Below are 23,837 nucleotides of genomic sequence, written 5' to 3'. Positions count from 1 at the left end.
TGAAGTCGATTTGCAACAGAAATAAAGATTTCTACTCCAACAACCAATGGTGACCACCCGCCCCCTTTTTGTTGTTAATACTGGTGCAGAGGCCATGGTGCACGCTACTTTTGATGGAGTCCCCATTCAAAAGTTCGTTTACGTGCAATGTAATCAACACGTCCGGCAACGTTGAAGAACCATTACCAGCAAGACAAGCTCCGGATCAACTCGTATGCTCTGGCCCATCCCGCCGTAGTTGCCTCGGAGAAAATTCCGAGAACATAGCTGCGGCTGTGAGCGCCTGACGCGTATGGTACAAAACCTGAATGCAAGCACAAAACAAATTTGGAAACTTCTTCATACTTTTTATCAGTTTTCAAATGTGCAACAGCGAGCCATTTGCACGGATATTTTTGACGGCGCCGGTGTGCCGATGTCAGGACTGCCATTTTCCACTAACGCGCAGACCCTGCTTGACGGATGTAGTCTCTTAGATCTTCCTGGAGCCTACGTCCTTCCGTCTTTGGGTTATCTCGGGGTATTTATCCGCGGGCGCAGGTCTGCAGTGCATGCTGGTAGCCCAGAGGTCACACACGACGGATTTCAACAGCTGTGACTGTCTCACATGTAAAGTGCATTGTACAGCGTGGCGTCTTCATGCTAAGTTTTATTGCAGTACATTTTCAGATGCTGAAAGATATCATCGAGAGGAGGTTTGCGTGGGCTATAGCAGGTGGAAAATTGTGGCTGTCACTGGCAATTTCTGCGTTGTGTACTCCTATATTTCTCGGAATAAAAGAATTACTCGCGCCAGCTACTGACGTTCTTCGTTGTTTTGTTGCAGCGATGGTGTGGCGACTGGACGAGTCCGTGGGCCGCGTGGTGTCCGCCCTGGAGAGGCGCGGCCTGCTGGAGAACTCTCTGCTGGTGTTCGCCTCGGACAACGGGGCAGCCACGAGCGGCGTGCACGCCAACCACGGCTCCAACTGGCCCCTCAGAGGGGTGAGTAGCCCTCCCTGTGGTGTGCGGACATTTGCCACAATTTTACCTGCTCCGAAGGGCTGGGTCCCTTGTCTCCCCCTCATCCTGCTCCTCCTCCTCCTCCTCCTCACTCGCCACCCGACCCACAGTACAGGTACTTACTGAGCCTTTCCGCTGATTTTCTTAACACACGACCACAATCTCTATGGATATTTCGCCACATTTCTAAAGAGAGTTTCGTTGTGGGAACTATTAAATGCATCTCACATTGAAATCCGCACCAAATTTCGAGCCACAGTAAAACTTCGCCATTCTTGGAGATTTTGCGCTCGTCTAAATTATACGTGCCTTTTTCGGTGCACCTGCAGCAGCTTTCTGTCGTGTTTTGTGTACCATGGGGAATCTGTTCCGTCTGATATTAATTTATTTGGTATGAATCTCTTGAGCTATTGGTACTATTTCTCTTAACTTAAGCCACATAGGTCTTCACTTAAATAGTTTGGAACGATTGCTCTTAGAAAGACGTCAACCGAATTTTTAGTAGCTTTTATAAATATATATATTTCACGTTTAGTTTTGGTGAATTTTTTTGTCACGGAATTGAGCCTCGCTACGACTGTGTGTTCATTAATCCCTGTATCCTTCGTGATGCTCAGGATTCAAATCGAATGGCTCTGAGCACTATGGGACTCAACTACTGAGGTCATTAGTCCCCTAGAACTTAGAACTAGTTAAACCTAACTAACCTAAGGACATCACAAACATCCATGCCCGAGGCAGGATTCGAACCTGCGACCGTAGCGGTCTTGCGGTTCCAGACTGCAGCGCCTTTAACCGCACGGCCACTTCGGCCGGCATGCTCAGGATTATTTGTGGCTAAGATGTCAAGTGTGTTTTCGTAACCATTTACAATTTGAATGGCCTCGTGAAATAATTGTTCAAAATAATTTTATAAAAAGCATTTAGAACGATTATGGAAGTTTTTTTTATCTACAGTATGGTCTGAAAATGTATTTTGTCAGCATACGGAAGGTAGATTGAAGTCACTTCCAATTATTATTGTATGAGTAGCGTACCTATTTGTGATGTGGCTCGAGTTTTCTTTAAAATGTTCACCAACTGTTTCATCTGAGACCGGGGGTCGGTAAAAAGTGACAGTTATTAATTTATTCCGGTTGTCGAATATAACCTCTGTCCATACTAAGTCACAGGAACTATCTGCTTCAATGTCGCTCGTGGGTTGGAACACACATTACCATATTTTTCCTTAAGTTGTGCTTCTTGTTTCTGTTGTAGTGGAGATCATTACAATTACAGCTTTTCCCTCCAAAACCTAGGATGCTTTCTCTGTGACCCTGTAAATACCAGAGCTAAACAATGTAGAACAACAACGTACGTTACAAGCATAGCATTCTGTATTACTTCATTTCCTTATTTCTAACATTTTAAAATTGTACGTCGACTTTAGACGACATGTCAGTCATAGATGTTCTTATCTCTGTTTATGAACGTACTTTCAGTCATGTTTTGAACATTGTCCCGCTACACTTTATTAACTAACGTTTCGCCGCAAGAGATATCGGATTTTAGAGAGTAGATTAATATGGAGTATGTCGTTCTTCTTTTCAGACATTCACATACGCATTTCTTCTTTCCTTATTTTCTTTTGGGCATGCAATTGTAGTAATTAAAGTACGCACAAATGCAGCGATCAAAAAGAAATGATTAGTGTACATTCGCATTCTCTTTACAGCGTTTCTTTCTTGCTACTCCAATGGCGATGGACTGTTTCTAGCGCGATCAGTAAGCGTGAAAGGAAGCTACAGTACAGACAGAGCGATCTATATTTATATTTGGCAGAACTAATTACATACTGACATAATCGTCGGAATTGCTTTCGTTTCCCAAAAGATATAAATATTTCGATTTCGGAAAAGAAGCTCTGTATTTCGCTAAGATGTCGAAGAAGAACGTGCCTTACGTACTGGTTGTATCGAATAAGATGTGGAGACGGCGGTCTGAAAGCGGACAGAAGCACGAGGAAGGGCGTCTCTTAGCTGAGTGATCGCTACCTGGCGAGGGGGCAAGTGTGGCAAATGTCCGTCGTGGCAAATGTCCGGCATTCCTCCCTGCGACAGGCGCCGCAAGGGAAAGTAGTGATATAGTGTGCGCAAAATGCAGTGACCGCTAGATGTGCAGTAGGCTAGGGAAGAGTGGGGAGAACGGCTGTGGTGGGGGGGCTGCTCAGAGAAGAATCGTTAGCGCTAGGATTTCACCCGGAAAAATTCCCGCCCTCTCACCCCCGGTTTTCCCGATCTTCTTGTTCGGTGCCTGGGCATCGTTTCAGTTGTCCCACGTGGTTTACCGCGTTCAGCTGCACTTGGAGTGAATGTTAAATTAATATCTTGCTAGGTCTCAAATTTTGCCAGATAGTTAAAAGACACGTTACAAAAAACGTGCACAATTGGCCTCAGCTGTGCCAGGTACTTCCACAGCAATCATAAGAGAAAACGATTTAGCACTGAATTCTTTAAATACAAGAACTCAGTATTCAGAAGAATAGCCTATGGAGAAACATACTTCTATGTGATGAAAAGCACCCAAAGCTACAACTGGAAAAACCTACACTCAAAGAATAATTTGCTTGGAGAAAGAGGAACCACAGTATACTTGACAAGTTTCAGAACTCAGACAGTATATGTGAAACAAGCACCAATGTTCACTATACTTCCAGATGGCATCAAAATTACTTTGTTCTTGCTGGATCGATCCAAGCTGTTTTTGCGTGTTACTCACTGAATAGTTTTGCTGAAAAGTTTTAGGGCTGGAAGAAGAAGTAGTACAGCATGAAGGACGTTTTACAGCCGAGAAACACTGCAGCATTTATTTACTCCACAACTGCTCTGTGACAAACATACACATCATCATTATTATTTTTAAAAAATTGTTTGAATGAAATTTACGAAATTAATAAATCTTTTGGTTAAAAACAGATAGGACAAAGAATATCGAGTGATTATTTTCATGAGACGTTTGCAACAGCATATAGGGCACTAATCACATAGAAACAGCCACAGTTCTAACCTCGTTTGTAATGCGCAGGTATGACACTGGAAGAATTTACAAGTGCCGGCCGAAGTGGCCGAGCGGTTCTACGCGCTACAGTCCGGAACCGCGCGACCACTACGGTCGCAGATTCGAATCCTGTCTCGGACATGGATGTCTCTGATGTCCTTAGATTAGTTAGGTTTAAGTAGTTCTAAGTTCTAGGGGACTGATGACCACAGCAGCCAAGTCCCATAGCTCTCAGAGCCATTTCAACCATTTTTGAATTTACAAGTTAAAATTCACCCATTACCCATGCAAATACTAACGAAATATGCCATATAAGCAAATATCTTACTGCTTTCATTAGGCATTTCTACTTTACGGCATTCTTATATTCTTTAATTTTCGTGAGCTACTATGAGGGCGTACATAAACAAAACGACTTTCACTTATTTCTATAACACGTTTATTTTAGACAACAGTTAGTCGACTACATCCGTGGCTTTACTATCGACATGACAGATTCAAGACCATTGTTTTCGCACTATATTTTTGATTTGCTGTTTCCCTCAAATAAACGTATTATAATAAGTGAATTAGTTAACGAAAATTTGTCCTTATTGCCCTTAAAAAACATCACGTAATTATTTGTTTTCTACTGCTGGCGATGCTTTCAATTATAAATACTTTTATTTCTTTGATAATGCACATTCATATTATATAACTATCCAGAAAAACTTAAATTTCTTATCATTACTGAATCTCATCACAGTGTAACATGTGTCGGACTGTGACGATAACAACTTTGATGTAGCTGCCAGCTTGTGGAACGGGTGGCTGTTTAGGGGAGGGCCTTACACTATGGATAGGCGTGGAGGGGGGTGAATGGGCGGGACTTGTTCCGGATGAAATCCTAGCGCTAAAGGCACGTGCTCAGAGCGCTGTAGGGCAAAGTGCCGTTCTAAACTGAAGCCTACACTCACATTTTTTTGTAAATTTTAAGTGGGGCCCATCCAAGCCCACAATTGCATGTCGACCATTCAAAACGATCTAAAAATAATTCCACCAAAAGTACGTGATTTATTTTAGTCTGGCTTCTTAACCATTTCAGGGAGGAGTCATGAGTGGCGAATGTCGTGTAAAACCTACACATTTCTCTGGTTTCCATGTCAAGATTCGCTTCTTTTGACAAAACACAACGACGTTTACACTGTCTCACCTCACTAACATCTTGTGCAGACACAACTGCGAGATAATTCTGAATCAGTGGTTTATTAAGTTCAAAAATGGCTCTGAGCACTATGGGACTCAACATCTGAGGTCATGAGTCCCCTAGAACTTAGGACTACTTAAACCTAACTAACCTAAGGACATCACACACATCCATGCCCAAGGCAGGATTCGAAACTGCGACCGTAACAGTCACTCGGTTCTCGACTGAAGTGCCTAGAACCGCACGGCCACCGCGGCCGGCGGTTTATTAAGTCTATTAAGTGAGGAACTGAGGAAACGCGTCAGTAGCTTATGAAAAATCACATCCTCAGAATAAAAACACTTGTAATGTCTTTATATAGTATGTTATCCCAAAACGCACAGTATTTTCATTGGCTCTCGATGGCCCTAAAAAATTACATTCTTTCTCCGAAAAGGTCTGTAATTGTTGGAATAATACGGTAGATAAAGAAGTTTTAGATAAAAATCATATGGTAAAATATCTCAGTCGCGCCGCGATCGTAAATGAGTGTGCTGTATCAGATCAGGTTTCTCGGATTTGGTGACAGCTACCTCTACCCAAGTCAAGAAAAATTCTTTACGTTAGCTAAATTTCATACACAACAACATATTCTCTAATGTGCACCAAACGCAAAGTGATAGCGATCTCTGTTTTTAATTGCACACTTTTTCCAAATTTCACGAAATGTCTTAATTTCACGTAAATATCACAATAACTACGACCAATAACTAAATGAACCTGGCATATAAAGCCATAAGTAAAACAAAACTGAAAAATTTTACCAAATAGTTTCTGTAAAATCGTTTGAGAAAGACTGCAGGATGTGCGCCTCTATTCTGTCATCGCTGACCGGCCGAAAGGTGGCGAGGACTTATCGGCCTCCGCTTCCGAACAAAGTAATGAACTCACCCAGCGCTTTCGTCGGAAACTGGTCACTCTGCATCGGCCACAGTGTCCTGCGTGATCTATACAGTCCGCATCTACATCTACATCACCACCCTGCAATTCATGCCTAAGTGTTTGACGGAGCGATCATAGAAACTCTTGCAGGTTATTTTCCGAGCGCTCCACTCTCGAACAGTAGGTGGAAAAAAATCAACTGCGAGATCTCTCCATACGATCTTTGATCCCTTTTATTCTATTAAGAACGTGATATCTCCCTATCTTTGTCAGGGTCAAACAAATATTTTCTCATTTGGAGGAGAAAGTTAGAGATCGCAATTTCGTGAAACGATATCGCCGCATGGAAAAACGCCTTCGTTTTGATGACTGCCACCCCGAATCATCTCTCTCACCTCCTTCGCCTACCGTGTTTCTTAACGTTTTTGATATTCGTCAGCCCTACTGGGCAAGAATCTTCTCATAGTGCTCGGAAATACTCCCGGTGTGCACGGACAAGCGTATCCTGTACATATACAAGCATTATCTCTTTAGTACGTTTGTTGCTTATTCTAAGTGACAAAAAAATGTAGTCTTTGGTTCGGCTTTTCTACAACGTTTTCTATGTGATGTTAGGAATTCAAGTCATTTGTAATGGTATTCTCTAGGTATTTAGCTGAATAAACAGCTTTTATATATACAGTGACTGGGAACAGTAAACTTGTTGTTTCATATAATATCAATAACAGTCACGGTAAAGCCTAACCTAAAATGTTCGCATTTAAAAAATAATTATGTGGATGAGAACCAACTTTTATTGTTTAGGTCTAATAGACACTTTTCACATCATACACGTATCAGTTTGTAATTAGTTTTGATCTTATGACGACTTTACGAAACTACTGACAACGGTATCATCATCAAAGAAAACAACTGCTCAAACAGTCTCCTTAATTGTGTGTATAAAAACGTAACAGAGTGTATAACACTTCATTCGGGAAGACCAGATATCGCTTCTGTTCCAACCGAAGACTACCTGTTAGTTACTATGAACTGTGATCTATCTAAAGTGCGAATCTAGTCGCACAGTTGACTCCATAGGCACGAAATCAGACTAGAAACCATTTACGAAGAACGGCGTCTAAAGCGTTTTGGTGATCCAGAACTACGGATCTAACTGAGATGTCGTGGCGATAGCACTCATTACTTCCTGTGGATAAAGAACCAATTGCGGTTCACAAGAACGATATTTTTATGGAGGAGTGGAGATTGTGTGCCAATAGATCGTTTACTACGACGTTTTTCATAAGGCAGCAACACAGTAAATGTTCCAAAACCCTGCTGAATGATTCCACTGGAATTATCGGAACGACGCAATCTCTAGAGGCAGTCAAAGAATATAAACATTGTTCTTCTGTCACAAAGTTGTGAAAAAGGTTCTGCCTTCGGCAACCACAATTTTCTCCTTCTTCACCCACTCATATTCTTGTGAAGTTTTGCCATCGTGAGAGGACTTATTTTGTGTTACTCATAGTACATACTGTTCATGTAGCTGCGCTATTAGTGAAGTAAAATGAACCAGCTAACGATGGTGATGCTTCAGAAAAACATTTCATTTATGGGTGAAAAACAAGGAAACTGGCATTATTCAAGACTCAACCCTTTTCGAAAGCTATTTATTAGAAAAACAATACTACCGCCATATAGGTAGCTTCAGCATCAAGGTATTTTACTAATGGTTTCGTTTAATTCATTTATTCATTTTGCCTGAGAATGTATCACAACCGAACTGCCCCAGGGTGCAATAAATGTCCATTTTCATAGATTAAAAAGTTTTTTAAATGTATGACTACAGAACCTACTGTACCGTAGAACAATGATCTGACAATGTATTGTGTAAATCAGAGCCAATTCAATGCTTCATTCGAGCACTGTAATTGGTCCAACTTTCAGTCGTGCCCGTCGATACAATGTCGTTTTAAAACGATTAAACAGAGATGAAACTGTTTCGTTTAATGTTATCACTAACGACTTTAAACAATACACTTCCCAAAATATTCGAAATGCTGCCTGTCTTCGTAAGATATTTTCCCTTTGTATTTAATTCTTAGTGCCAGACGCTGCATCTCAACGTTTACTCAGCGGTATGAATAACGTGTGGTGTTTGTAATTACGCAAAACTGTCTAAGTCTTGAAATTACTGAGAAAATTATCCTGCAGTACGCTTAGCAAGTCACGCAACTTCAGTGTGGTTAAAGCGTCTCCCAAAAAGCAAGTAATTGAATCATTTGATCATAATCAACTTGTGACGAGACCAGAGACACAAAAAAGTGCCCTAAAGTAACAATGCTGGTTGGTGGAGAACATATGAGGGTGTTTGTTGATCTTCGACGTGGAGTTGCAGAATTCCTTTGTTTTTTGTTGTTGTTGTTGTTATGTAGTCATGAAATGCTGTAGAAGAAATACGGCTAATACAAATTAATGGACAGAACAGAGACTTGCTACGATATGCTCACGATAGTCCTGTGGTCACGGGGACAAAAGACGGGCTGCAAAACGTCTGCAGCAAAATGAAATTATTTTTAATAACCAGTATGATATGAAAATAAACAAGAGGAAACTAAAGTGATGGTATGGAGTTGTGAAGAAGAATATGAACTTCTAAGACGGAGAATTGGAAGAGAGAAGACAGAAGTGATAAAGGAATTGGAATGCATGATTACAAGGGATGTTTGAAGACTAAATGAAATTTAGAACAGAATAAGGCAGAACAAACTTCCATTTGATTTTAGAAAGAACGTATTCACCAGTAAGAACATTAATCTGACAACAAGGTAGCGGATCGTGAAAGCATTTGCTTGGAATGTGGCCCTATAAGGGTGTGTAATGTGGACGGTAATAAAACAAGAAGTAAGATGGCTACAAGCCCTGGAGTGTTGATGCTAACTACAGAAGGATATTGAAGATCAGTGGTAGCGACAGAGTTATCAATAAAGAGGTTTTGAGGAGAATGTAGGAAACTAGAACTCTCAGGATGAACATCCGGGGCACATTTTAAGTTACAGTAACACTGCAATCACTGTAGACGACCAAGGATGTCACACCTGGAGCAGATTACGAGTACTGTAGGGTGTGCACCCGTGCTATCTATCCCCCACCCCCTTTGTTCCTTGCCTTCCCCGTTTCCTTTTGTTCTTTCCAATTGAAATTTAGAGTTACAAGGGAGGCTGTGTTGTCAATAAAATTCTTCTGGGATGCTCACGCATTTTCAATGTAAAAAATTGTCCGATGTTTCGGCCGAATGCCGGACATTTGCCACACCGGACATTTGCCACACCGGACATTTGCCACACTTGCCCCTTCCCCAGGCAGCTTGCCTTCGCCAGGTAGCTTGAGTAGCGATCCCTCAGGTAAGGGACGCCCTTCCCCGCACTACCTCTGTCCGCTTTCAAACCGCCGTCTCCACATCTTACTCAATAAAACCAGTACGTAAGGGACCTTCTTCTTCGACATCTTGGCCAAATACAGAGCTTCTTTTCCGAAACTGAAATATTTATAACTTTTGGGAAATGAAAGCAATACCGACGATTATGTCAGTATGTAATTAGTTCTGCCAAGTATAAATATAGATTCCTCTGTCTATACGGTAGCTTTCTTTCACGATGAAACGAGAATGCGAATGTACGCTAATCATTTTTTTCTGATCACTGCATTTGTGCCTACTTTAATTAGTACAACTGCATACCCAAAAGACAATAGGGAAAGAATAAATGGGTTTGTGAATGTTTGAAAAGAAGAACGACATACTCCATATTAATTTACTCTCTAAAAACATTAGTTAATGAAGTGTAGCGGGACAATGTTCAAAACGTAACTGAAAACACGTTCACTAAATAGAGATAAGAACATCTACGATTGACATGTCATCTAAAGTCGACTTACAATTTTAAAATGTTAGAAATAAGGAAATGAAGTAATACAGAATGCTTCGCTTGTAACGTATATTGTTGTTCTACATTGTTTAGCTCTGGTATTCACGGGGTCACAGAGAAAGCATCTTAGTTTCTGGAGGGAAAAGCCGTAATTGTAATTATCTGCACTACAACAGAAACAAGAAGGACAACTTAAGGAAAAATAATGTAAACTCACAAGTTCCTGTAACTTAGTATGGGCAGAGGTTATATTCGAGAACCGGAATAAATTAATAACTGGCTCCTTTTATCGACCCACTGTCTCACATGAAACACTTTCTGAACAGTTCAAAGAAAGGAAAACTTGAGTCTCATCACAAATAGGTACCCTACTCATACAATTATAGTTGACAGTTACTTCAATCTACCTTCCGCATGTTGACAAAAATAAAAAATGGCTCTGAGCACTATGGGACTACGAAAACACACTTGAACTCTTAGCCACAAATAATCCTGAGCATCACGACGGATACAGGAATTAGTGAACACGTAGTCGTAGCGAGGCTCACTTCCGTAACAAAAAAATTCTCCAAAACTAAACGCGAAATATATCTATTTATAAAAGCAGCTAAACATTCGGGTGACGTCTTTCCAAGAGGTAGTCTCCAATCCTTCCAAACTATGTAAATTAAGACCAAATGTGGCTTAAGTTCAAAGAAATAGTATCAACAGCACTCGAGATATTCATACCAAATAAATTAATAAGAGACGGAACTGATCCCCCATGGTACACAAAACACGACAGAAAGCTGTTGCAGGAGCACCGCAAAAGGCACGTATAATTTAGACGAACGCAAAATCTCCCAGACTGGTGAAGTTTTACTGAGGATCGAAATTTGGTGCGGATTTCAATGCGAGATGCATTTAATAGCTTCCACAACGAAACTCGCTCTAGAAATGTGGCGGAAAATCCAAAGAGATACTGGTCCCATGTTAAGTAAACCAGCGGAAAGGCTCAGTAAGTACCTTTACTGTGCGACAGCGATGGTAATGTTACTGTAGACAGTGCCACTAAAGTGGAGTTAGTAAATGCATTTTCCGAAATTCCTTCACCAAAGAAGACGAAGTAAATATTCCAGAATTCGAAATGAGAACAGTTGGAAACATAATTTAGGAGTAGATATCCCTGGTGTTGCAAAGCAACTGAAATTACACTGTCAGTGACAGAGGAAATGATCAAATATCTTTTCAAAAAGTCTCTAATGTATAAGAAAAGTAGGTCTAATACATTTTTTTCTGTTGTTCTTTAGTAACAATTAATTTTCAGTAGTAAGCTCCTTGCTTTTCTGACCTGTTTAAAGATAATCAACAATTTAGTAAGAAATTTTAATTTTTAAAGGACTATATTTAAATGTACTTAAGTAGATTTACATCTACTATAAATGGTTGCAGCTAAACTTAAATAAAAAATATTTGAGGTGCCAAAATTGTCAACCTTAGGATCAGATCAGTTTCGGGATGTCAATTTTAGGTGCAATTCAAAGGTTAAGTTCTCATTTTCTTTCACAAAAGCGTATACTATCAGTTTAACAAACCATGATATTTTAGGTGATAGTTGCGATTCTGAAGCTTCAGAAAATTATTTTAGAACTCACAATTATTTAATAGTATGGCCATAATATTGGAAGGTAGAAAAAAGTTATCTTAACGTGACAACAATAGGGATACTTTTGTGAGGCTTGAAACACTTTTTAATTTTTACATTAAAGGCTGATTCGCATCACACTTTGCACAGGCTTTGGACCGTGAAAATGATAAATGACCATCTACTATTCTGGCGTGTGTAAAATCAGCCTAAACACGCTGAACTAATGTACACACTATTTACAATTACAACTTAATATTAGCTCCGATAATGCAGCTTCAATGTTTTAATAATTTTATCTTAGGAATCTGCGAGGACTCAGTGGTCTTCATAGCTTTTAATACATTTTTAACGTATTTTAGTCCAGTTTCTGAATATGGGCAATGGCTTTCAAGCAAGGCCTAATGTTGCCAGTCTCTTCATAATCCTTTACGATTCTCTCTATCCTGTCGTCCAGCTCCAAGTGCTTCTTCTTCCTCTTCTTACCTTCAAAATTCATTTCCAATTTCATGTACATGCAGTTTGTGAGCTCTGCTTCCTTTTTCAAGCACTCCACCAAATAGTTGATTCTAGGGTGAGGGTTTCCAATAATACTATTTATTTTGTTTTGCCACCCTTCAACAGCATTCGTCGTTCGGTGCCTTTTTCCGTAACAGTCCCACATTTCTATTGCGATATCCTCATTCTCTAGCTAGTTATCCACAAAGTAGTCAAGAAAATGAGAAAACCTTCCGTTATCAGGAGCTTCTGTATGAATCTAAATCCATCCATTGCTTACGTCCTCCGGTTCTACAACTGCCAGCGCTGCACACACGCTGACGTGAAGTCTTAAATCCTCGTTCTAGCGGTACTCCTCAGTTAGACCAAAAACTTTAATTCTTCTCCATAAATTCTTCTTCATATGGAAATAGAATCCATATATTTCAGTTGTGGGAAAAACTTGACGAATGGTCGATATCGCAGCTGCCTCAGTCCACCTTTACTTGTTTAGAACACCACTCAGACACTGCCTGTTTTATCAGACGAAACAGACGAACATATGTGTCATTCTTCTTATTAGGGAGCAGTGCAAATACAATAGGAAGAATGTTTGTTTCTTTAATCGGGCCTCCTAAGTCTACGTGTATGGTGAAGGTCTGTACAAACTGCTTGCTGCATCTCTTAAAGGTTCCATCAATAAAAAAATGGGCACATGTTTTTAAAATTTCTTTTCCTTTGCTTCCACTAAAAATCATTATTCTCGCCTCTAATCGATCGTCTTCCAGAAGAAAACTACTGCCATCTCCCATTTTTAATAGATCTTCATGAAGATCAATTTCATAAGAGTTCTTAGGCTGTTGTTGGTTCCCCCGCTCTTGACTCCGTCGACGACGCATGGTTGTCTTCATAGATTCTGAATTAGGCATCACTGTAACAAAGTCACAAACTGTATTATGTAGATTTCCCATTTCATCCGCGTATATCTCCGATAACTGTGTAGTTTCTTCTCGAGACCTTCTCTCCGCCCTTTCCACTTGCTTTCTCACTTTCAGAGCTGCATCGTCAGGTGGTCCACAGAGATGTTCTAATACGCTCAACACTTCTGTGTTCCTCGAAAGCAGCTTTCCCTTGCAATGATCCCCTTTTCGGATTAAACACATCCATGTAACAACACCTTCTTTAGATTCCCTCTGTTTAAGATACGCGTAACCTTTGTAATGAGGAGGAGGCCTGCCCTTGTTTGTTGTAATATCTTCCATACTGATGTCACGTTCGGAACTTCGAACCGGGCGGCCGGGTGAGGAGGAGGAGGAGGAGGAGGAGGACGGGGGGGGGGGGGGGGACAAGGGACCCGACCCTTCGGAGCAGGTAAAACCGTGGCAAATGTCCGGTGTGGCAAATGTCCGGACACCGTTTCGGCCACTGTTTCAAACAACCTTCCTCAGGGCGTTATGCTAAGCTCAGCGAATGATGAGTAGCAGCACTATGTGCTCTATGAGGACAGGACAGATTATGCTTTGTATTAATTTTGTGGAAAAGGGAGGATGATACGGACTCATCTTTTGTGAAAGCAACAAATGTGATTGGACCGGAAGCTATTTGATCCATCATAATCGTTAACTGTTGAGGCGACGATTGCGAATAAAGACGCCCTCCTGTGGATGAATCTAATGTTCATGTTCCAGTTAGTAGGGATAATTTATATGACTGTAAACAGAATACATCTGCATACTATATGAGGCTCGTTTCACGCATTTTCATCTGTTGACTCGATCCTTAATGTTCCATATCAATATTCGACGTTTCATAAGCCGTGGGATGTGTGCACGACTGGGTACTACGATCCTGCACTACGGTCAACGCTCATTTGCCTAAGTATTTTGCCGGCCGAAGTGGCCGTGCGGTTAAAGGCGCTGCAGTCTGGGACCGCAAGACCGCTACGGTCGCAGGTTCGAATCCTGCCTCGGGCATGGGTGTTTGTGATGTCCTTAGGTTAGTTAGGTTTAACTAGTTCTAAGTTCTAGGGGACTAATGACCTCAGCAGTTGAGTCCCATAGTGCTCAGAGCCAGCCAGCCTAAGTATTTCCTTAACACGAACTCCCATATTAAGTACTACGCTATGAAAGCTACCATTTCAACCTCCACGCAGTGAGACGACCTAGCACGCAGGTGGTCTCCCCTCCACTAAAGAGTAAGTTGCTCGCAATTGCTCAGATTAACGCAATATTCCCAGTGTATATTCAAGACATAACAACTATTCTAAAGCGACTGTTGCAAACTTCACAAAATCAGTGCTAATGGAAACAAGTATGTCACTGCCAAATTAATGACTTAGGTTATCAAACCTCAGTACCTTATGTGTGCAAGATCAATTGCGAATACAATTTTGCTACATAGGCGGGAGGGAAGAGAAAGGCAACCGCGTACTGCTGCAAAACAATCTCAAGGATGAACAATAAAGAAGAAGAAGAAGAAGAAGAAGAAGAAGAAGAAGAGTATAAATGCCATTCATCACCGAGCTTACATTAAGAGAGTTGAATCACACTGTGGAAACCCTGTCAGATTTTGTCATCTGCGTCTGATTAGAGGTCATCTTCACATCGGTTGGCATCGTGGCATCCGCAGCGTTTGTCAACTGAAGACTGGGATACAACACGTCGGCTTTGACCAAAGACGTCATATTTTAGCCACAGACATTAGTTTGTTTATTTTCGAACCGTAGATAACAAATCGGTTACCGTCTCTGGCAAAGCGTCATAATCGGAAACAAAAATAAATTAATGTGTTATAGTTATATATTCAGCACGCTTTTTGTCGCTTGTCGTAATTTTAAATTATTTGTGTACATTTTTTGATTTAAAGATTTGTCTGGTAGTGAATCAGTCCAATTGCTGTTTCTTGTGCAATTGATTCGTACCGTGTAGTATGCAGGTCAACTAAAGAATACGATACTAGTACTAGCGAAAGCAAGACAAGCGACGTACGAGTACATGGCACAGGCATCTTGTACTTCAGTTAAGTGACGAAGATTTCATCCTTCAGTCGGCCTATATAGGTCAAGTGAAGTACAGGATACAAATTTTACTTTTGACCCTTTTTTCGACTTCGCTAGTACTGTATCCTATTCATGAGTTGAACTACGCGGTTCAGCTGAAGTACAGGACACAAATTTTACGTTTGTCGTATTTTTTGCCTTCGCTACTGCTAGTATCATATTCGTTAGTTGACCTACGAGATATGGGTCAACTGAAGTTCGGGGCACAAATTTTACTTTTGTCGCTATCTTCGCTTTCGGTAGTACTGGTATTCTATTCGTCAGTTGACCTACGTAGGTCAGTTGAAGTACCGGATATGAATTTGACTTTTGTCGCTTTTTTCGTCTGCGCTAGTACTAGTATCCTATCATACAGTTGACCTGCATAGAAGAACAGACGGACAGGGTACTAGAACTTTCTGCTGCGAAAAAAAAGCGATATATGTAACATTACGTTCGAAATATGGATATACGTGATCTGTATCCACGATCTGTTTTCTCTGTACTACGTTCCTTTGTTTGTCAACATTCGTCTATGCCTTTGCAATGCATCATCTGTGGTAACTTGTGACGTCATTTTTCAGAGCCGATGGGTTGTATCCCATTCTTCAGTATTTCCCATTGCGTTTACTCACCATGTGCCGAGATGGTGCTCCTGGAGTTCTCAGTTGAGTGAGCTGCTCCCAGTGTAAGACATTGTGGTCTCCTGACCTTCATTGCTTACATATTTTCCGCCGTCACAATCATATTCCGCACATCAAGACGCTTCATTCGAACCCATACTCGATAAGATAAAGTCAATGTTGTATAAATACATGTAAATGATACGCAAATAACAAGTGCGCACTGGGTTTGAGATACTCGAGGCTGACGTACACACACACATTCAAGACACGACAGCGACAAGAGCTTTTAGTTCAGGAGAGGCGGACCGCACGCCGAGAGGCTGGTCCCTTCAGAGGATGATTCAACCTATCTACGTTGGACAGCGACCGCCCGTGGAGCGGACAGCATTTGCCTGAGTGAAAGGGAAGAACGACCCCATGTTAGGCTTAAAAGCAAATTCTGCTACATTGTGTGCGAGTGCCCAGCCTACGCATTCTTTACAAACATAGCACGCAGTTTCAGAGGTTTTCACAGGGAGACAGCAAACGCCAAACGCCGATGCTACAGATTCCCGGATTGGTCGCCTCAAACGAAACGTCATTCTCCCGTTTTAGAAGAGCAATGCTGATTGGCAGACGATATTCCTGACGCCTTGAGCTGAAGGAGTAATGGAAGCGACCGAAAGATATACCCCTTCACATCTGGCATGGAGAGGGGCCGTTCCGTTGTCGCTCTTGTATCGAGAACACGTAACGAGAGAAAGTGCGCTTGTACATGTACTCAGAGAGAGAGCGAGGAACAAGTGTCTCCTCAGTACTTCACTGGGAGAGCACCTCTGTTGAGAGCGAATGAGAGTGTGACTCTATATTGAGCCCTTGCGATTAAGCGTTGTTGACTGTGTTGGCTGCTACACTTATTGTGCGGTGTGAATGGACAGAGTTATAGTTAAACGCCTGCGAGTGAATTTTTGAGTGGCATCGCGGTGGACTGGTTATCTGACCGGTGTACCACGCCAATAGTTAGACTAGGGGCGAATAGGAGTCCTTGACTTCATCAAGGCGTAGGGAGAGTTTGATTGGCGAAGGTCAATCCAGATAGAACGAGAGGTACCTTATTTGTCAAAACGAGCAGCGCAGACAGCAGTCATCGCAGCTTACGGTATTGTGCGCTACAGCTCTTGCGAGCCCCATATTTCCACGGCAACAATACACTTCACTGCATTTCACACGTGACAGTCTTGACCATATGTAGCAACATTCTAACAGATAATTATTCAAGTTGAGTAGGCGGGTCTCTCAGCCATTCTGCCAAGTCAATAACAATCTTAAACTTTGTATAGCAATTTCTTTAGCGAATCCTATCCTTAAGAGGTAACTTCACATTCCGAAAAGAACCCGGAAATAAGTTCTTCAGTTCATAACTAAGAGTGCCATTGTGATTTCTCAGAATTTTTGCAAAATAAATAATAATTTTCGTTAGTTTCATGTCTTTCTTACACTAACTAGCACTACTCCAGTACCCAAGTATCCCACTAGTTACGTAAGAAATTTTGTTAGTTTTTATGTCATTTCCTTACAGCGGACGACTCCAGAAGATATTTATTGCTGAAAGTTTCTCAGGCGTTTCACTTTAGAACGTTAGGAGCGTCTGTCTGACTTCTGTAGTAGTGTGGGGGTGGAAATTGCCTCTTGCAGGAGCCACAGGGTAAAGGGTACATCTCAGATTAATCCGTTGCTCAGAGTGACAGAATGGCACGCACACGCTCACACCGGCACGCGCCTTCACTTGTGAAACACTCAGAATTAATTTCGCGCAGGCGCAGTGTTAGGATAGGGCCACAGGAAGCCCTACTCTTCCGAGCAGCAGGAGGCCCCGTTGTGAAGGCCCGCGGCCTTCACGCCTCCGTTGCCGGGGAAACGAGTGTCAGACCCGTTTGTAGAGGCAACCGGGCTACGCGCCGCCTCGCACGATGCTTTGTGGCGATAAAGAGCACCGGAGCCGTCACACTGGCAGAACACCTGCTGTGCGCCGCAGTACTTGGCACAGGCTGCATTTGTCTGCTCACTCGCTGGAACTTACGACTGTGAACCCAGGAACTTATATCTCTGTAGCTGTATCTACGAAACTTAATTGACTGATTAAAAACGTGTGTCGGGTCATGTTTTGGACATATTCATTAGGCCGTCGAGAGTGACGTCCATCTCCACTGAGGAGATGGCACCAGTTAGGTAGTGATCATTTAGTTAGCCCCATAGTGGGAAGCTGACTGGTGTGTTGATAGACTTAAATACTATCCAACTTGAGATCCTATCTTACGTTGATTGTAGATATTAGGTACAATTAATGCACATACGTGCAGCATTTTCAGTCACTTAAACGGTTTAGATACATCAGCTCCAAGAATCTATCATTAGAGTACATTATATTTTCACGAAATGCATATACTGCAATATATGCGAAATGCATATGTACGATAAAACTGGAATATGCTGCTGTTTATGAAACGAACAACACAAATGATAAGGGTTTTGATTACAATGAAATTTACTATTCTGACTAGGGACATGACGTTACACAAACAATTATAATTACAGAATTCTGCATGCACTTTGACCATGAGAAGCAAGCCTGGTGTGAAGCCGCTACGGAATCAAAGATGCCCTGAGTAAGCTGCTGGAGAACAGACTTCCACACGGTTTTTAGGAGCGTCCGCGAAGCATCGACAGTGCTTGCAGGCGAATCAGAACGAGCAACTTGCCGACAGACCAGATACCAGACATGTTCAGTGGGTGACGTGTCAGGTGAGCGTGCATATTTGATACAGCGGTTGCTGTTCATATTACACTCAGTACATATGAGGTGACATCGCATTCTATAGCCATTTAATCCCCGAACCATCACACTTGACATTTGTCCACTATGTTGCTCAACAACGCAGCCCACCCGGCTGAGCTCAACACGTACGCGCCGATCAATGTAGCAAAGTATTACACGAGACCCACCCTACATTACTACAGTTTGTCACTGTACGCCAGTGACGGCCTTCGCGTACCCACTGCAGTCTGAAGCGCTGGGGAACCCTAAGCGTTGGCATTAGTGCCTTTGTTCAGCCCTCAGCAGCCAACCGCTACAGATCTCCAGAGTAAAGCTAACACAATGCGTGGCGGAGAGTACCTTGCAGTATTACCTATCGTACAGCAAGGGAAAAACAATTGTATAAAAGCGTACGTACGGGCCCTTCACGTTCCTTACGAGGAATTTACGATGGCAGCAGTAGAATTGTTCTGCAGTAGCCTTCACATGCCGGTTCTCTAAATTTCCACAATAGTACCTTGCAGAAATACCATCGAAGCAGCTCATAACACTCGGGTGCTGACCTAACCTACCGGTAACGTATTGTAGAAGACTTCCTCTGAATCGCCTCGGTATCTTTCTTTAATCCGACCCAGTGGGGATCCTATACAGTCGAACAGTACTCAAGAATCAGTAGCTTCATGTTCTACGCGTCGTCTTCTTTGGGGGTGAGTTACACTTTACCGAAATTCTCCCAATACAACGAAGTCGAGTATTCTTATCTTGCCAGGTAAAATAAATGCATAAATAAATAAATAAATTTTCCTTTCTTACTATCAACATCGTGTCCTCATTCCACCGTTATGCCTAGATATTTAATCGAAGTGACTGTGTCAAGCTGCACCCTACTAATGCTGTATTCGAACGTTGCAGGACTGTTTTTGCTACTTATCCACACTAACTATATTTGCAGCAAGCTGCCATTCATCACACTGACTAGAAATTTTATCTAAGTCACTCTGCTTTTTTTCTGCAGTCACTCAACGACGTCACGTTCACGCACACCATCGTGTCATCAGAAAACATCCCTAAATTGCTGCTCACTCGGTCTGTGAGGTCATTTATGTATATAGAGAATAAATACGGTCGTATCGCTCTTCCCTGGGACGCTTTAGCCGATGCCCTTGTCTCTTATGAACGTTCACCGTCCAGGACAACGTACTTGGTTTTATTACTTCAAAAATCTTCGAGCCACTCAGATATCTGGGAATCTAAACCATATGCTCGGACCTTCGTCAACAGCCTGCAACAGGGGGCAGTGTAAAATTCTTTCCGGTAATTTAGGAACTACAGAATCTGTCTGTTGCCCTCCATCCGTCTTCTGTAGCGTGAGATGAGGGCAAGCTGAGATCCGCAGGTGCGATGCTTTCTAATATCGTGCTGATTCGTGGAGAGAAACTTTTTTGTCTCCAGGAAATTTATTATATTCGATCTCTGCATGCGTTCAAGAATACTGCAACAAACCGATGTTAAGGACATTGGTCTGCAATTACGTGGGTTACTTCCTTTGCCCTTCTTATACAGGGTGAACATTAAATAACCGACAAACCGCAAAGACGGATTCCTGAGTAGAGGTGGAGGAAAAAAGGTCCTACGAACATGTGTCTGAAGGTGGATGATGCGCGTGCAACAACGAATCGTCATGGAACAGTACAGAGCTGCGTCGCACCCATGTCACGAACAGATGTTCAAGGTGGCCTCCATGGAATACACTGCAAGCGTTCGCACATCGAATCGTGGAATTCCGCACTCTCGCACATTCCAGCCTTTCTCCAAATACCGTCACAGGCGTCGTGGACACGCGGTTGAAGGGTCTGCATATCAGGAACTGGTTCAGCTTACCCAACGCTTTTCAGGTGCGTCTTGACGTAAAAATACAGGGAGTTTATGTCCGGCTATCTACCTATCCGTGCCACAGCGCCTCTCCGTTTTATCCAACATCTGGGTAAGATGTTATTGAACTGATGGCGAACTGTAACGTCGCTGTGGGGCGGTGTGCCATCACGCAGAAACCACATTACCTGTCATATGGCCAAAGGCAGTGCCTAAAGCACTCCCAGCAGAGTATTCTGCAGGAAGTTCACGTAGGTCCCTCCCTCTAGATGTTGTGGAATAATAACTGGACGAAGTATATGATCGCCAACAATCCCTGATCACACATTGATGCTGAACCGACGCTGGTGAGACGCCTCAACCTTTCCCCGAGGATAGTCTCTAACTGACAGATGACATTTATGCAGATTAATGACGCTAATTCTGGTAAAGGCTGATTCGTCGGTAAAAAGGACTTACGACATCAATCCCACAATTGTGATGGACTAGTACAAAAACCGTCGACAAAATCCCTCCCTTAGATGGAAATCCGCTGCTGATAATATTTGCATTCATTGCAGGTGACAGGGACACTTGTAGTTGTCTGGCACGTTACACATAATGCTACATTGGCTTACACAATGGGCTACTTTACTGGAGCTTGTAGTAGACTCCATCTCCACATCCTATAGAACATGGCCATCGTAATCTGGTACAGTCCGCCACGCCCTATGATAACACAAACACCCCCAAAGGCCTTTAAAATTTGTCTGATGTGGTCGGCGTCTGTGAGGGTATACCTGTGCTGCCAGTCGACAGTTCCCATCTGCTTAGCCATACACAAACACCATTGCCACTTGCTCCTAACGTGAACACCGGACCATTCTGATGTTTACATTACGCTACGTCAATCACACAGCCTGCAATACACAAGAAACACACTGCACATTGTCAGGGGAAGTTTTATTGACCAGCGTCGTCTGTCGTGGCAACGACACGCTTCTCCCTCCATTTCCAGTCAGGAATCCGTCCCTCTACTTTGTCAGTTTTATTAACGTTCGCCCTGAACGCTAAGTCATTTGCGCTTTTTTCCAGGAGCTTCGGACCTTTTGCTGGGGAAGGGATTCGCAATAAATGCAGGCTATAGCCATGCGAACAAAACTTTTGTCGTCCTGCGAGAGGATACTAGACCACTCGATGTGACTATAGTCACATCGAGTGGTCTAGTATCCTCTCGTCACGGTATAAAACAATCTAATGTCTAATGTTTCCTGCACATGGTTCATATGGCTCAAATGGCTCTGTGCACTTTGGTATTTAACATCTGAGGTCAGCAGTGCCCTAGAACTTAGAACTACTGAAACCTAACTAACCTAAGGACATCCATGCCCGAGGCAGGATTCGAACCTGCGATCGTAGCGGTCTCGCGGTTCCAGACTTAAGCGCCTAGAATCGTTCGGTCACATCGGCCGGCCTTTTGCACATCAATCACTGTCGCATCAACGTGGTCTGTAAATCCATACACGGGAGACCAATCGTTTTCTTCCTTTCCCACTCACTCTCTTGCTGATTCTACGGCTTTGCCTTAGACGTGGCTTTCTGGTACTTGCTTGTACGTTTCCACTTTGTCTACCGGCTGAGTGTGGCCTATTGCTGTCCTGTCCGGTCACACAAATGAGGGCCATGCCGAACCTACATGCATTCCATCTCTCCGCAATCTTATAGGCCTATTGTGGTTCACCGCTCAAAACATCATCCGTTTTTAGAATGATTATGATCATTTCTGGGTGTTGTAATGCTTGTAAACAGTAGTGAATATAGCGACGACTGGAAAAAATTTTTCCACACCGCGATATGAAGCCGAATAGCCTGGTTTTCCGGAGCAGTAGTCTTAACTGCTGCGCTACCGGAGCGCAACTGAAGGGCTGACTTGAACTTTCATTGTCAATGTTGTTTCCATCTATCATTTCAGTATACCAGCACCAGAGGTTCAACCTCAGGGTCCAGTGATACCGGAGAAACGAGGCGCTGAAGGGCAGTGGCTTACCGTGACGTAAGGGGTATATATGGTGGTCAAATACAACCAGAAAACATTTCATGTACTACAGGTGTGCAACCCAAATTACGTCTCCCGCCTCGGGTGTGTATGATGAAGTCCGACCGCCTATCTCAGGTGCATGAATTATTTTCTGGTTTTATTTGCCCGTATGAGACATTTACACACTTCTTGATATATACCTTTCGGTATAAGCTCAGTGTTCACTTGCTGCGGCCTCAAATTTGCCAGATGATGATTTACTTACAGAAAGAACTTACAGAAGTATGACGTTCGTAGTTTACTCTTATTTTAAAAATACTCTCCAATTACTTTCATGTGATAAACCGTCAGGAAGCTGAATAAACGGCCAGACCTCTGAAAATCATGCAGGTAGAAAGTCAGTGAGCTTCTGGTATGTAGTGGTAGGGATGTGGAGCCATGCTGAATCTAGTGCTGTGGCCAGTTGCATTAGATTTCTCGGCTGCGGATCTATGGCCAAGGAGCCCAATAGGGATGGTCCCACAGATTCTCGAGTGAGGTTAAATCTGGGGCGTCTGGTGGCCGGGGGATTACTGTAAACCCATCCTGGTACTCTTTGAATCATGCATGTACACTATAAGCTGTGTGACACGTTGTATTGTCCAACTGGTAGATGCCATTTTGTCGAGATAAAACAAACTGCTTGTGCTGCTGGACATGGTCCCCAAGGAGACATCCGTACTTGCATTAACCACTTGTGCCTTCCAGAATGACGAGAATCCATGGGACCCCACCCCAGATCATAGTGCTCCCTCCTCAGGCCTGCACTCTTCTGACGTGTCTGCTTGTAGACGTTTCACGCTGACAGAGCATTGAATGTGATTCATCTGAGAATGCCACCTGTCGCCAATCAGTGGACACCCCGCTGAGGTATTAGCGTGCAAATTCCAGCCTTCGTCGCCAATTAACTTCAGTCAGCATTGGTGTAAGAACCAAGCACCTGTTGCGGAGGCCTGTAAGCAGCAGAGTGAACGGTCGTTCCACTCCCGTAACCGGGTATTTGAATCGTCAGTTTTACCAGAGTACTAGGAATTTAATGGACTGTATAATGGTTTGAATCCATTCAGATTCAAATGAATTACAGCACATGTAGAGAATCATTTATCATTCACGATTAACACACACAACAGAAAATAGACATATTCACCGTTTAGCATACGAGGCACACTGGCCCAGACATACGACTTCCACCCAACTGAGTGCTCTTACACAGCTTTTCTCACTCTTGCCGTGGCAAGTGTCCCGTTAGACTCCTTGGACGCGTGGCGTCCTGACCATTGTCCCTCAGGTACAAG

At 42.7% G+C, this 23,837-nt stretch overlaps 1 protein-coding gene across 1 annotated transcript in view; it reads left to right on the top strand.

Annotated features, from left to right (window-relative positions):
• The window catches only part of LOC126252121 (arylsulfatase B-like), a 366,034-nt gene that overhangs the window by 154,746 nt on the left and 187,451 nt on the right, over window positions 1-23,837 (top strand). The window contains exon 5 of the mRNA XM_049952986.1: window positions 827-984. Within this exon, the coding sequence (XP_049808943.1) occupies window positions 827-984 (158 nt within the window). The remainder of the gene's footprint in view (window positions 1-826; window positions 985-23,837) is intronic.

The sequence above is a fragment of the Schistocerca nitens genome, chromosome 4, assembly GCF_023898315.1.
Source record: "Schistocerca nitens isolate TAMUIC-IGC-003100 chromosome 4, iqSchNite1.1, whole genome shotgun sequence".
NCBI lineage: Eukaryota > Metazoa > Arthropoda > Insecta > Orthoptera > Acrididae > Schistocerca > Schistocerca nitens.
The sequence above is the reverse complement of the archived record's forward strand: the minus strand, read 5'-3'. Positions and strand labels throughout refer to the sequence as shown.